This window comes from Clinocottus analis, unplaced genomic scaffold (assembly GCF_023055335.1).
Source record: "Clinocottus analis isolate CAN_PGR_092001 unplaced genomic scaffold, fCliAna1.0.p SCAF_9, whole genome shotgun sequence".
NCBI lineage: Eukaryota > Metazoa > Chordata > Actinopteri > Perciformes > Cottidae > Clinocottus > Clinocottus analis.
The window spans coordinates 11,588,277-11,602,606 of NW_027176251.1; the positions used below are offsets into that span (position 1 = coordinate 11,588,277).

General features: G+C 41.1%; 1 protein-coding gene across 1 annotated transcript in view; it reads right to left on the reverse strand.

Moving 5' to 3' along the window:
- The window catches only part of sv2a (synaptic vesicle glycoprotein 2A), a 41,352-nt gene that overhangs the window by 4,399 nt on the left and 22,623 nt on the right, over nucleotides 1-14,330 (reverse strand). Inside the window, exons 3-12 of the mRNA XM_068569523.1 lie at nucleotides 11,165-11,345; nucleotides 9,174-9,325; nucleotides 8,631-8,764; nucleotides 7,516-7,605; nucleotides 6,739-6,846; nucleotides 5,385-5,473; nucleotides 4,286-4,450; nucleotides 3,702-3,835; nucleotides 1,105-1,311; nucleotides 29-188 (exon numbers count right to left, since the gene is read on the reverse strand). Coding sequence (XP_068425624.1) covers nucleotides 29-188; nucleotides 1,105-1,311; nucleotides 3,702-3,835; nucleotides 4,286-4,450; nucleotides 5,385-5,473; nucleotides 6,739-6,846; nucleotides 7,516-7,605; nucleotides 8,631-8,764; nucleotides 9,174-9,325; nucleotides 11,165-11,345 — 1,420 coding nt within the window. The remainder of the gene's footprint in view (nucleotides 1-28; nucleotides 189-1,104; nucleotides 1,312-3,701; nucleotides 3,836-4,285; nucleotides 4,451-5,384; nucleotides 5,474-6,738; nucleotides 6,847-7,515; nucleotides 7,606-8,630; nucleotides 8,765-9,173; nucleotides 9,326-11,164; nucleotides 11,346-14,330) is intronic.

The window sequence follows — 14,330 nt, forward strand, 5'->3', positions numbered from 1 at the left end:
GGTTTCAGGGCACGCCTAACATGCTTACCTCTTATCAGAGGGGTAGAGCTCGACGGTCAGCACATCCAGGGCGTTCCAGGAAGCGATGCTGATTCCCCCGAACAGGCAGAGCAGAGCAATCATGGCTGACTCGCTGTTGCCAAAGGACAGGAAAAAACAGCTGACGCAAGAGATCACACTAGAGCCCGCTGGAGGTAGACAAAGGGAGAAAGAGAAATGTGAAGGAAAAGAGTGGCCTATGAAGAAAGGAAGGAAATCCTCAATATATCAACTGAAAATTAGCATCATGCCGTCCTTTAAAATGTAATGTTACATTTAAATGTGACATGTCCAATGTAGAATCAAAGGCAAACTTTGAAAGTGCATGTCAAAGAGTTATTGATAAATAAGGGGTGGAGTTAAACTTTTTTCCAGATGCTGCAAATATTGAGCTGTGGAAGCAAATGTCCTATCAGTCCTAGATTACGGTCAATATCTACAGTATGTTTGCATCAGCCTCTAGATGTAATTTCTAATTCTACAATTAGATTAGTTGGTCAACTTTTTATGTGAGCCGACCTCGTCTCTGCCTAAAAAGAAGAAATCAATTTATAAAGTTCCTCTACATCCGGGTCTGACCAAACTTTTTCCCTTGGAGGGCCGAAAGCAAACACATATTTTGTTGTATTGTATTGTTGAGATGCAAAATGGTACTATAGGACACCAAGATGCCTTATTTGAAATGCCTTTTGTCCAAGTGGCTTCCTGCGCAAAGTGTCACTTTGCAGTAATAAATAAATATCAACAATTGCTTTATAATTCCAAGCCAACATAACTTACAACATAACATTAATTTGACTAGGAGCAATTCTAAATAAAATATATCTTAATTTCTCATTGCATCAATAATCTCATTGTCATTGCCAAAACCTTAGTATTTGAAACACAACGGCCACCTTTTACTTCAAATCATCAAGACTTCTCTCTTGTTTTTTGGTTCAAGTTTTCCTACAAACTGTAAGGTGACACAGAGTGGGTAATTGATATACTTCAGGTCATTTAGTGGCTGAAGTATTCCTTTAATTCCTGTTCTACTTGTCTGTCGTGGCCCTGCGCTCACATTACCTAGCATCCTCAGCCGTCCAATCTTGTCCATGAGCAGCGCCGAAACAATGTTGCCTGGCAACACGGCCAAGGTGCCCAGGAAACTGACGAAGTAGACCATGTAGGCGTTGTTCTCATCACTGACGTCACTCAGCAGGCACCCTTCTTTGTTGTGCAGGAAGGTGCTGTTGATGAGCTTGCAGTTGACCAGCCTGTACTTGAAGAGATCTGAGTAGAGGGTGGGAGCAGAGATGAAGCGGATGATTAGGAAACTTGCTGACATGATGGGGAAAAACATGCCCATAGTGATGATAAATCTGTGTGCAACTATAATCCCCTCCAACATCTGCAGGAAGTATTGTTAGACCCATGTGTGCCCAAAGACTATTTATTGAGCCCCATGATGCAGAAAAAATGGCACAGTTTTTGTTCTCATTGGTTTAATGGTAAATCTGGTACTAACATACTTCGACCATGTGATGGTAAATCTTTCAGATTTTTAGATCATATGAAGTATCACATTTTTATCAATAGTCAAAGTCAAGATTATTTAATGATTAGAAAAAAACACACACATTTTTTCGCTTGGTTTTATTATTTTACTTTATTATTTTATTACATGTCTCCCAAGAAGCTGCGCTGCAGTTTTGAACTGTCTCAGTTTTGTAAATTGTTGGATGGTGCAACATTTTCCTCAACTCAATAACTCAAAATCAGAAATCATATTGTTCAGTTTCCAAAACTCCATCAATCTTAATGATTCCTTATCTGCCAAACGTTTGGGAATCCAGATTTAGGCCTCAAACCACAAATTGAAAAAGGTGGCCAGTCCTTCTTCCTTCAAATAAAAAACATCTACAAAATTAAACTCTGTCTCACACACAACTCGTCAAATACCGACAGTTGGTCAGTGCTCCTCTGCGTCCGATGCTGATGCACCACTTTCAACTCCAATGTCAATCCATCTAGACCATCAAAGTCATAGTTAATGACAACTTGAATATCTTCTCTCATCGCAGGAAGCCCAGTAGCTATTTTTGCTCTGGTCCTTAAAAAAAAACCTTCCATATACCAGAGGATGAAACAAGAAGCGACCTCCCAACACAGACCAAGAAGAAAACTAAACTCTGGGTAGTGATCAGCAAGATCATAGTTAAGAACAGCTTAAATATATTCTCTGATCGTGAAAAACCTAGGAACTCTTGCTCTGGTCCTGGAACAAAAAGCTGCAACATTCCTGAGGATTGCTTCGGCTGAAGAAAGCCCTTTAAGCCTGTGGCTAATGCACGAAAACTAACATTATGTCACATCTGTACAGTCCAACCGCATTGTGTTCCCTTCATGCAGCACTGTGACAATATAGGTAAACTATGGCAACTATCAGACGGCCCTAAGTTCTGAACACAGAGCCCCAAAAACAGATTGAGCATTAATAAGCAAACACGTTTCTAATTCCCATTCTAATGAGCAACTCCTGGCCGCACTGATAGCAGCAGTGAGGATTGCATGACGTGTGTTCAGACCACAAAGCCAGCGGCAGGTCTGGATGAAACAGCTGTTCCTCAGTGTTAGTTTGTGTGTGTGTGTGTGTGTGTGTGTGTGTGTGGATGCAGGCGCTGAATCTACAGTGGATGGTGGCTCTTTTCTAAAATGTACAAAGACACAACTTTCACCAACTTTCCACATCTGACACTTTGTGTTGTCGTTTCTGTGGCCAAAAATCGATTGTGTAGTTTGAGGAGAGCGAGAGCCTCTCCATCTTTCAGCTGAAATAATGGAGGGTTGAGCCTGGGTTGCTAGGAGACATTGCAGCCCTGCGATGCTGCATTTGGTGTAGTGCCAGTCAGCCGGCGCAGAGAGCGAAAAGGAGAGTAATTGAGCCTTTTCGACAAACAGGTGGAGCTGATGATGCTTCTCTTTTCGACATAAGGAAAGAAGGAACATACTGCATCCACTAAAACAGAGTATTTATGTTACAAATTACTGCCAGAAGTATTCTTTGTTAATTGGCAGGTCTTAATGGAACAGATGACACCATCTTCTATCCATCATAATGCTCGACGACAGTTTTCTCACACAGTCCCTTGATGAGATTGCCTTTGTAGACAGCCAACACACAAGAGTGACACTGTGCCAATAGCTTTACTGAAAAGGATATCTTTTAAAATACTATAAATAGCACAGAGAGGCAGGGGAGACAACATCACATAATAATGTATGATAGTTTATTAGCGGTGGTCTTGTAGTGGAGGTTAAATGCACAGCTCACGTCACATTTACATTTTCTAGATTTAATTTATTCACTTTATCATTTTCAAGTCAAATCATTTTTTATCAAACTGATTTAACTGATTTAACTAAATATTATGATGCACACTTATTTTCCACTATTATTCAGAATATGACAATATTCAGGATTTGATTTGAGTCACGTAAACAGGATTTCCTGTGAGGCCTTATTCCGAAAGGAGCATTTTCCAATGAAGACATGTGTGGGATTGTTTGCAGCGATGCACGCCCAAAAGAAAAGCCAACATTTTTGATAGGAAGGAAAGACAGACCTACTTCTGAAAACATTCTGAAAGACTGGGACGAGAATGTGTGTATGCATGTCCTACCTGTGTTGTAGAAGAGGGTGGCAATGAAGGTGCAGTTCTTGAAGAAGGTGTTGCTGGAAGTGATGTCTTCAAAGTAACACTCCTCGAACAGCGAGTCCTCAAACACCATGGATCTCATTTTCAGGTTCATAAACCTGCAAGCAAACACATACAGGGATTGTGAGATCAAGAAATGGAGGTAAAGAGACGATGAATAGATGGAGCGAGGAGTTGAGGAGACAAAAAGGAAGGAAGGTGCAAAAAGAGATCGCGGGAGCCGTTTAAAAATCTCACGCAGAGTTCAGGTTGAAAAGGCAAGGTCAAAGGAAACATCATAGACCGGCTTGTTAAACATGAACACGTCTGCAGGGCTTTCATCCAATCAAAACAATACTTTGTAAAAACGTTTGCTGAAGCCACTTTCATATTTTGATTTTGGTTTGTTTTTATCCGCCTCGTTTTCACACTTTGTGAATAAATTCATCAACAAGATGTTGGATGTATAAAATATAAAAATCAACCTTAGAATAAAAGGCACCTCACCATGATGTCATTTAAGACTCATTCAACAGGCCAACACTAACGAGAGGAAGCAGCTGACTCACTTGTCGTTGAAGTACTCTCCCTGTCGGTGGATCTGGTTTTCCAGGGTGAAGTTAAAGGTGACGTGTTCGACTTTCTCCTTGGCAAACATCTTGGTGCGCGAGGAGTAGTCCTGCTTCTGCAGGTACTTGATCATGTCGGGGAACCACACTGTCAGACCGTAATAGCTGGACGAGGAGAGAGAGAGAGAGAGAGAGAGAGCTTGAGAAGGTGAGAGAGCTGCTGTCTCAACCGAGAAAACATGAAGACCGAAGAGACACACGAGCGGTGTTGCTGTGACCGTGAATATTCAAGGAAAAATAGATGTACTGGATGTGTGACAGTGCTTGTGCACTATGGCTTACTGCTGGCATTATACATGTTGACATCCGAGGAATTCAAGATTATTGTAATTAAAAAAAGTCAGGTAAATGGATTGTAAATAATGCAATGTTTTTAGCAATAATGTATCAAACTGAAATAGTTTTCTCGGGTACTGAATTAAGTACATTCGCACATGTTGAATTTAAAGGAATAGGTCAACATTTTTGGGCACTATGCCTATTTGCTCTCTAACAAATATGGATGAGCAGATCAATACTGCTCTCACACAAGCCCATTAAATATGAAATATGGTTAGCTTAGCACAAGGACAGACAACAGGGGGTATATAAAATATCAGTCAAGGATATAAAACAGTAATGTCTATCTTTAATATATTTTAATGATAATACTTCTATACTTTTACACATGTTAAATTCTACTTGTAATGGACTTGTAACTCAAGTCCATGATTAAAAAACATCTTGCCCGCTGCAAGTTTCTTCTGTTTACTTATTATATTCTGACCTACTCACTGAGACACTCTTGTGTATCAGCAGTATTGACACAGCACGGCCATGTCATTTGGGCTCTAGATAATGTTTGACAAATGAGCACTTCCTCTGCTTTCAGATCAGCCACAGCTGCCCGACAGCAAGCTGTTAGTTAAGCCAACAGATATCGACACAATACTGACGAGTACGACTCGAGCCAGCAACTGATAAATGGACATCACTGGCTGGGTAGTGTCTCAATAAAGAAATGCCTGCTGTAGGTGAAAGTTCCTTAACCACATCTTACCTGAAAGACATAGAGAACCACACGGCCATCATCATGTAGGTGGTGCGACGGTACTCGGGGGTGAAAATAGCCTGGAAATTAGTCCACACCTAATGGAACACACACATAGACACGGACATGGAAACACAGATACAACAAAAAATCAGATACAACAAAAAAAAAACATATACACCGGACGTCTCTGAACACTGCAAGAAATGAACACCATGTCCCAGAATCCCTTTCCACGCTTCCTGTACACAAACTGAGACAGCCTCGGCAGCACAAGCGGAGAGACAAACACGTCCTCTCACTAAATGCACACCGTCCACAAAGACAAAGAATATAAAATATATACAAAGGCAGAGCGGAGCAGAGTCTTCTGACCAATATATATTTTATGTTTTTTGAATGCGCTTTTTCAACACTGATTAAAATAATCACGCGGATTCCCTTGATCATAATAGCTGTTCTTGATGATTCAATGGTTTGTATTTTGCTCACAATATTTGGTAGGCAGTTAAACCCCCAGTGCACACTGATGACACTGTGTTTTAAATAAATGGTTTGTGGGGAATACGCTCATTCACTCTCTTGCAAAGACTTAGATGAGAAGATTGACACCACTCTCCCAAAGCTAGAGCCAGGAGACAGTTGGCCTCGTTTGACGTAAACACCGACAGCATGGGGAAACAGCTAGCTCTCTCCAAAGCACACTGGGGCCAGACAGACATGTTGTATGATGTTTGTTTTTTTTTAATCTGTGCAGAACCAGAAATATAAACAAAAAGAAAAAAGGTATTGTTTTTGGTCTCATGGTGAGTACAGTAGGAAGTCACTTCAATGGGCTGCTGGTCACCAAGAAATACTCCTTGTCAAACCACATCTTTTCATTGCTACAATCAAGATCCCTGTTAATAAGGAAGCTGTGGGGAGGGGGGTAATTTCTGTTACAGCCAGAGTAGCTGTGTACCCATGATTTCAGTGTTTAGGCTCAGACAGGCTAATTGCTTCCTGGCTTTGTTACCATATTCGTATGTAGTTAACAAATACAAGAACGGTATTGATCTTCTCATCTAATTCTTATCAAGAAACCCTTAAAGAAAAATTGCTAAAGTCAGAGTATGTACGTTAGACACCTCTTTTCCAAAAAAGAAAGCTGGCAACAGTTCAGAGGCCGTTGAGACCGTTCTCCCTCAAAATTATCATTATGAACAACGAATATGACTATTTTTTAGCACTCGCAGTATTCAGCTTTTTGGTAGACTACAACCGCGGCTGTTGTGGGCACGGAAGCATAAAAATGTCTTAGAAAAAGATTATTAAATATTCCTTAATAAAAAGCAGTAACATCAAGAGAAAAAAACACTGTAACCTGGTGGAAAAGTGTCGAGAGTTTGATCCTCCATTTCTCATGCCAGGCGGCACCGTCGCCCAAGTTCACCAGGTCATCCATCTGCTTCACTGTCTTGATGGTGGTCACCTGGAGGCAACAGCACAATCATTAAAAATGTGGATTACATGAATGCATTGTTAAATGTATTCTTCTTGCTTTTCTGTATACTCTGCATGCGATATCAGACATGCAAAACCTAAATGAATTCATTGTGCTGCACCATTTCATTTTCACACCCTTCCTTAGAGATATCACACACGCTGCATAGAATTAATGTTGTTTCCATATCATTATTCATCCATATCATTTTTAAATTAACGTACGAATCTCAGCAAATCTGTACAGCAGATTTACAACAGCTGCCAAATGAGCTCTCTCATAAGGGCACACAACCGCTGAGACAATGGAAAGGCACCACGTAATGTGAAAGGCACCGGATCTGTCCGTCTCACCATTAACACTGATATATATCAAACATGGCTAGTTATGATAATTAATGTAGCAAGAAGAGGTTATAAAGTATTTTTGTCACCATATTTCATATTTCATCAAGTATTATAAATAAGGTGCGGCTTGAAGCCTTAGGAGATTACAGTAGTTTAAAGAAAATGTGTTTTAATGTAATTAATATGCAAATGTATGCAGCACAGAGCTTATAACCTTCTGCACTGCCTGCAGACAGACACACTGTGTGAAGGCATTTCCTCCTGCATACAGACAAACATGTAAAGCATATCATTCGTGATTGTGACTTACAGAGAAGACCCTCTCTGGGTAACCCTTGGCCCTCATGTTAGTGTCATGGACCTGCTTCAGAATCATCCACGCTTCGTCATGTTTCCCATTCTGGAGGAGAGAAACAAAAGAAAATGTAAATGTTAGCCAGTGTTCAAATTGTACTGAAGTACCCTTTGGAAATGAAATTACTCTGATTTTCCACATTTCATATTTAGTTATTTATTCTTGTATTCATTCCTTTTTTATATATGTACACCTTGTATTCTATTTTCATGACGAGTGGAAAATGTTTTTAAGATGTGAATACCTTGACACAGCTTTGTCCTATTTTGATAAATGCGTTGATTTTCTCCAGTAATCTCTTCTTCCTGTGTATGTGATGTCACTGGCTAATACGTGATGTATGTTCTTAGAGAAATAGTTTGACTTTTTCGGATATGGAGTCAGATAAAATGATTGAAACCGTTGTGGCTATGAATTTACAGCTGGTAGCCAGTTAGCTTAGCTAAAATACTGGAAACGTGTGTGTGTGTGTGTGTGTGTGTGTGTGTGTGTGTGTGTGTGTGTGTGTGTGTGTGTGTCAGCAGTAATGTTAAAACCAAAACTCAAAAATATATAGGAACAAGTCACTAAATTCTGACTATATTCTATGCTTGCTAGCTCAAAGTGGCTCAGCAGCACAGAAAAAGAGCTAGCCTTATAGGCGGATGGTAATTATTTTGGACCATATCACCAGCACACTACATGTCCACATACTTTATACGAACGGTAAAGGATCAAGTAACGAACACAAAAAAAACAATCTTAAAACTCTCGTGTTTTATCTGCAACTTTCATGTTTACTTTTTAGTGTCGATATTTAAAACATACTGAAAAAGAAACATAAAACTTCAGCAATACATATCTTACAGCACCTCTCTATTTATTTAGCCTGCGTCAGTATGCATATATGCACATATTTGTTTACTTATTCAAAATATTCAAGAAAAGTGTGTAAGCAGCACTTTGTCTCCAACACAGCATCTTCCACTTCCACGAATGCTGTTTATGCATTCAGTATGTCAACGTTTATTTAAATGATATATACATATTAATATATTTCTGAGCACAATGGCGAGCACTGATGAACTGACCTCCAAGTAGAAGCGAGGGCTCTCGGGCATGGTGGTGAGGGCAGAGATGGCCGCCACAGAGGGTAAGGCACACACCATCACAAAGACACGCCAGCTGTGGAATTGGTAGGCCGAGCCCATCTGGAAACTCCAGCCTAAATGAGGTGAGAGAGAGAGAGAGAGAGAGAGAGAGAGAGAGAGAGAGAGAGAGAGAGAGAGAGAGAGAGAGAGAGAGAGAGGTCTAGAAGCAGCTGCAAAACTTGAACTGTGTACACAGGAAGCTTCTCCATTGAAACCGTACTGCTCTGGCTGTATGCATTTATTTACACGGCAGGAAAGTTATTACATCCATTTTCCATTTCCTTTTTTTTCAAGCACACATTTCCAAACTGTATTTAGTTGCTTTACACCAGTGTCACATGGAAACAAAGATGACATCTCATCTCTGCAGAAGAGAGTTAAAATGAATGTTTAGCTAACTGACACATTGACTAACAGGCGTTCGGCATACATATGGCCTTGGAAAGTGATTTCCTGACTGAGTGATCTGTTTGTTTTTCATACCGTAGTGTGGGATGATGGCCCAGGCCATGGCAGAAGCGTAGATACCGCCGATCATCCAGAACATGCAGAGCCAGCTCAGATGCTCTCCTCGCTTCTCCTGAGCCAGGAACTCGGAGTAATAGGAAAACACAATGGGGATGGAGCCGCCGATGCTGTGGAGTAAAGAGGGAGGCAGGGATTAAAAAGGGAAAAGACAATTAAAAGAAGAGCAGGAAAAGCGATCCACATGGAGAAGCAAATGGTTGGTGAGATAAGTGAGACAAGAGAAACAACAGAGGGAAGACAAAAGCATGACGGCAATAGTCATTTAAAAAGGTGGAAAATAGGAAAAGAAAATACATTAGGTAATTTTGTGAAGAAAGAGAAGACTGACAAAAGAGCAATACAACAAAGGGAGGAAGGCGTAGAGAGTATAGAAAAGAACACAAATAATTGAAAAAAAGGAGTTTTGAGAAAAAACAGCAGGAGATATGGGAGACAATAAAGCAACCGAGAAATGCAGATTAATTGTCTTCACGAAAAACACCAATAATGGCCGAGCTGACTGCAATCAATAACACTATATTCATGGCAGCATGTACATGTTCCATCACAACATTATACAATCCAACGGGAACAAATGCCAGGACACAGTCAGACTCAGAGCTCTGCAGTCACACAGCAGAGATGGTTAACGCAATGACTGGATTTGGATAAAGTCCAAACGGCCAAATGGCAGAAATATCCATAATGAAAAGGTCACTATGCACATTTCACCAGAATAACACACACTTACAGTCTATTAATTGTAAGGCAAGGTGGGAAGAGGAGTCTAAGCTTTTTTTTCTAGAGCACTATGTCAATCAAATATTAATAAAAGAAGAAGCCCAATTGCATGCAGTAGGTTAACTTTGTTTTCATCGCCCAAATTCACAGTTGTTGTACATCTTTGCACATTAAAGCCATTGTCTGATGAATTTCAATGTCTGACTTTATGATCCCAAGTGGTCATATCAACGAAACTCTATAGCCATGCAAGCGACTCTGCAAACACATAGCAGTGCTTTGAGCTAAATGCTAATGTCAGCAAGCTCACATGTTCACACTGACGATGCTAACCAGCTGATATTAGACAGACGATGTGTACCATGTGTACCGTACGGCTTAACTTAGCACATTAGTATGTGTACATTGCCTTGAATACAAACTACAGCTGAGGTTGAAAGAACTTCGTTTTGCAGGTATTTGGTCATAAACCAAGTCTAAGTAATTACAGTTGAGAACATGAATATCTATATATTTCAAAATATTGACCTGCTGTTAAACGGAAACCTTTCAAAATCAAACTATAAACTTCAAGCTCCCGGAAAGGAGCAGAAGTCAGAGGATCGCCAAAGTCGTTCAGATTCATCTTCTTAAGGGGAAACATTTCTGTACAAAATCTCATGGAAATCCGTCCAATATTTGTTCAGACATTTCGGCCTGATCCAAAGTGATGGACCAACTGATATTGCCCGCCCTAGATACACACAACACACAGTAAACTAAACAGTAGGTAAAAAGGGCAATGTATTCTGGGCTCCCTTTGTTTTTGCCTTTTTGTTTTCATTTTCACCAATGCGAGGCCACAAATTATTAATTTCAGATAAGGAGTGTGACAATGGCTTTCTGTATATGCCTTTACAGCCCACTTATCCCGCTCATTGTGTGGAGGCTGTTGACTTAAGTGCAGTAAATTACTTCCTTAAGTAAAACAGGATTGAAGGAAATAGGAACATTGGAAAGCACATTGTAACGCTTAATAGAAAAAACGGCTCCTGAAATGCAGAAAAACCTCACAGACATCGAAGAAGAAGGTTGCTTTCCTTTAACAGCAATATGAGTGCAGTATTTTCATCTGTTCCCTGACATGTGGCATTGCTCGGCCTGTCAAGCCGACTGATGTTCCCCAGTGGTCGTGACTGTCTCACTTCCAGCTCTGCTGTGACTGTGTGACTCATTGCTCTTCTTACCCGACACCAGAGGCCAGGCGGCAGAAGAGGAAGGAGACGTAGCCCTGGACGAAGGACGAGAAGAAGGCAAACACGCTGTTGATGGAGAGGGAGATTAGGAGCGTCTGCCGTCTGCCAATCCGATCGGCCAGGCCGCCCCACACGAAGGCCCCGACCATCATCCCCAGGTACACGATCAGACCTGCAGGGGGGAAGAGGGAAGAGTTGGTGGATAAGAAAGAGGAGAGAGAGGATAATGTGATGGGAAGAGATAACGAGGAAGTGAAGAGACAAAGGGCACGATAATGAATAATTATTCATCAGTAAAGTCATTGTTATTACTTCCAATCCTCACTTCCACTCTCGTTAGATTTATGTATCTCTATCTTAAATCTCCAGTAAATTAACTCATTTGACAGACTTATTGGACTGCTGAAGTATTTTGTAACAGAGAGAGAAGTACCAATCATACTACCACAGTGGAGGTGGTGGGGGTCAAGATTATAATAATAGTAATAGTTTTTGGATAGCACTTTTTAAACTGAACCTGTTTATATGTTAAGTATGGAGCGAGAGACCACAGGCTATGAGCGCAAGTTAGCATAAATCTAAAAAAAAAATGGTGTGACCTGCGTTCACCAACATGTGTACAGATGAAACTAAAACGAGATAACATGGACAGGCAGCTTCCTCTCTCTCTCTCTCTCTCTCTCTCTCTCTCTCTCTCTCTCTCTCTCTCTCTCTCTCTCTCTCTCTCTCTCCTCTCTCTCTCTCTCTCTCTCTCTCTCTCTCTCTCTCTCTCTCTCTCTCTCTCTCTCTCTCTCTCTCTCTCTCTCTCTCTCTCTCTCTCTCTCTCTCTCTAGTTTACAGAGACATGATGCTCGAACGCACACAAACACACACCAGTTGCTCCCTAGCAATTGCTGCCGTATTGATATCCTGTCAACAGTCTCCACGCTCCCTGCTCCTGCCGTGACACAGTTACGGGTGGGGGTGAGGCCAGTGTGGTGTCTGGTCCTGACATCTGCTCTTAAATGTCACTCTCGGTTTTTTTGTATGTAAAAAAAAGCTTGGATTAAATGTTTTGTTTTTTATCAAATGGGCAAATTAAAACCAGTGTGTTTAGCATGTACAGTATTCCCATTGAATATTAAAGCTTTATCAAATACTTCATTCGGATTGGACAATCAACACAATCTTTCACAGCTAATCATACGATACCAAAGTCAAGGCCAAAAGTCAATTCTGTGAGGCTAATGAGACGACAGCGCCTCATTACAGCGGCAAACAAAACTTTCAACCGCAAATTGATTGGATATTGTGATCTCAACTGTTGCTCTAAAAAGCCTAGAACTATTAAAATGAACATTGAAGTAATAAAAGTGATCAGAATAATTTCACAAATGGTGTTGTAATCGCAACACCTGGATGACCTTCAGTTACAAAGTCTAATACCAGTGTTTTGTTTTTCATTCATTCTTGCTATCGACAATATCTGCAGGACTGTCCTCCCAAGAAAAACAACAGCACCAGTTATTAAATGCTCCAAAAAGATATACGTCTACATTCAAGTGACGAAGCCCTCTAATAGCCGTAATATATTGTAAGGCACAAGTCCGTTGAATATATATCCAAGTAGGAAGAAAGGCGGGGTGGTTGAAGGTGACGACACAACATTGAACTTCAACACGGAAACCAAACTGTTTTTTTGGGCCAAGATTTTTCCCTCACCTTAATCACATATTTATTATTGTGGTGGTTAAAATAACCTTAACAAAGTGCCTCCGCACCCTTAACTCCGCCGAACATAAAGGACACACTACTTTCTCTATTAGAACTTTACCGAAGCTGTGCGCCGTGAGTGTTTGGACCGGCCAAAGGTTACAGGGACACTGTACATGTCACCTTTAAGATAACATACCTTGTGTGGTGGTTAGAAGGTGATTGTCACTTGCCTTTATTGTGGGTTTAATAATTACAAATTGAACTAAACTATGATCCATTTCCTACATTTCCCTTTTAAGTGGCCACTGAACCAGAGTGGGTGCATTGTGTTGTTTAACTGTTAAGACAGCAATATGTTTAATTCTGCATGTCACAGCCTGTTTGTAACAACCAGCTTGCCCTTTGCCTACAAGCCCCAACAGTCAAGGAGACAAGCCGCAACAATGAGGGCACAAGTTGTTTCTTTATTGCTAAATGGTGTAAATGAACCAGACAGATAAGCCATCATGGGGGTCGTTTATTTAAGCGAGAGAACAGAGGACACCTCCATGGTCTTCAAGCTGATCAGTTGGCTCAGCTAAGATCATCCATCACACAGTCTAACAAGCTAACTGCTGGGATGAGGAAATTGAACGCATAATTAAAATGTGAGAGGGTAAATAGCAGAGTTTGGCACTGAGGATGGATGTTCTTGCCTTGATGTAATATGAAGAGGGCTTTTCCATTTATTTTGGATGAAAAGACCTTTAAATACATTGACAGCAGTGTATTTGTGACTCAGTCCCTCTGGCTCTCCTCTGCCTGCCTGTGTGTTTCTGTGTCAACACTGCAGTGCTGAAACAGGGAAGAAGGTGACTTTCATTCCCTTGTTTGATTGATTGCAGGTGATTCTTTGTGTGCTAAGCAGGTGTGTAGTCCCCCACCGGCGTGTGTTTACTTCTACGAGTTTATGTCAATACTCCCATGTTCTCGTGTACTGTAGAGCCTGCGCTCCTGCTTCGTCTGTGTCTGCATGTGTTTCACCCGGGCAGGATGGCATTGAGGAGGACTGGGCTGCATAGCTGTCGTCGCAGTGCAGCAGCATTTGGCGACGACCAGAAAGACAGAAGGACAGCCATGGTGACCAGCATGGGACCATAAAATGTATCTTCTCAAGTCTGAAGAATCTGCTGAGCTGATCTGTCACCTGACCTTTTCAGCACTCACTGCAACACAATCCCTCTATCTCTCTTTCTCTCTGTCTCTCCATCTCCCGATGTCGTCACAAACAGCCGGCTAAGGTCTGTCTATCTGGGCGGCTTGTTAGCAGCTGCATTTGGCTCAAGGATAAAACATGTCCCAATTTATCTCGTTCAACTGAGGGGCAAAATAAACGATCAGGAGTTGTTGCAGAGAATAGCATCCAGCTTGGTTGTGTACCCTTGTTGGTAATTGTTTATGACTTGATTCTGGTGTTCACAGA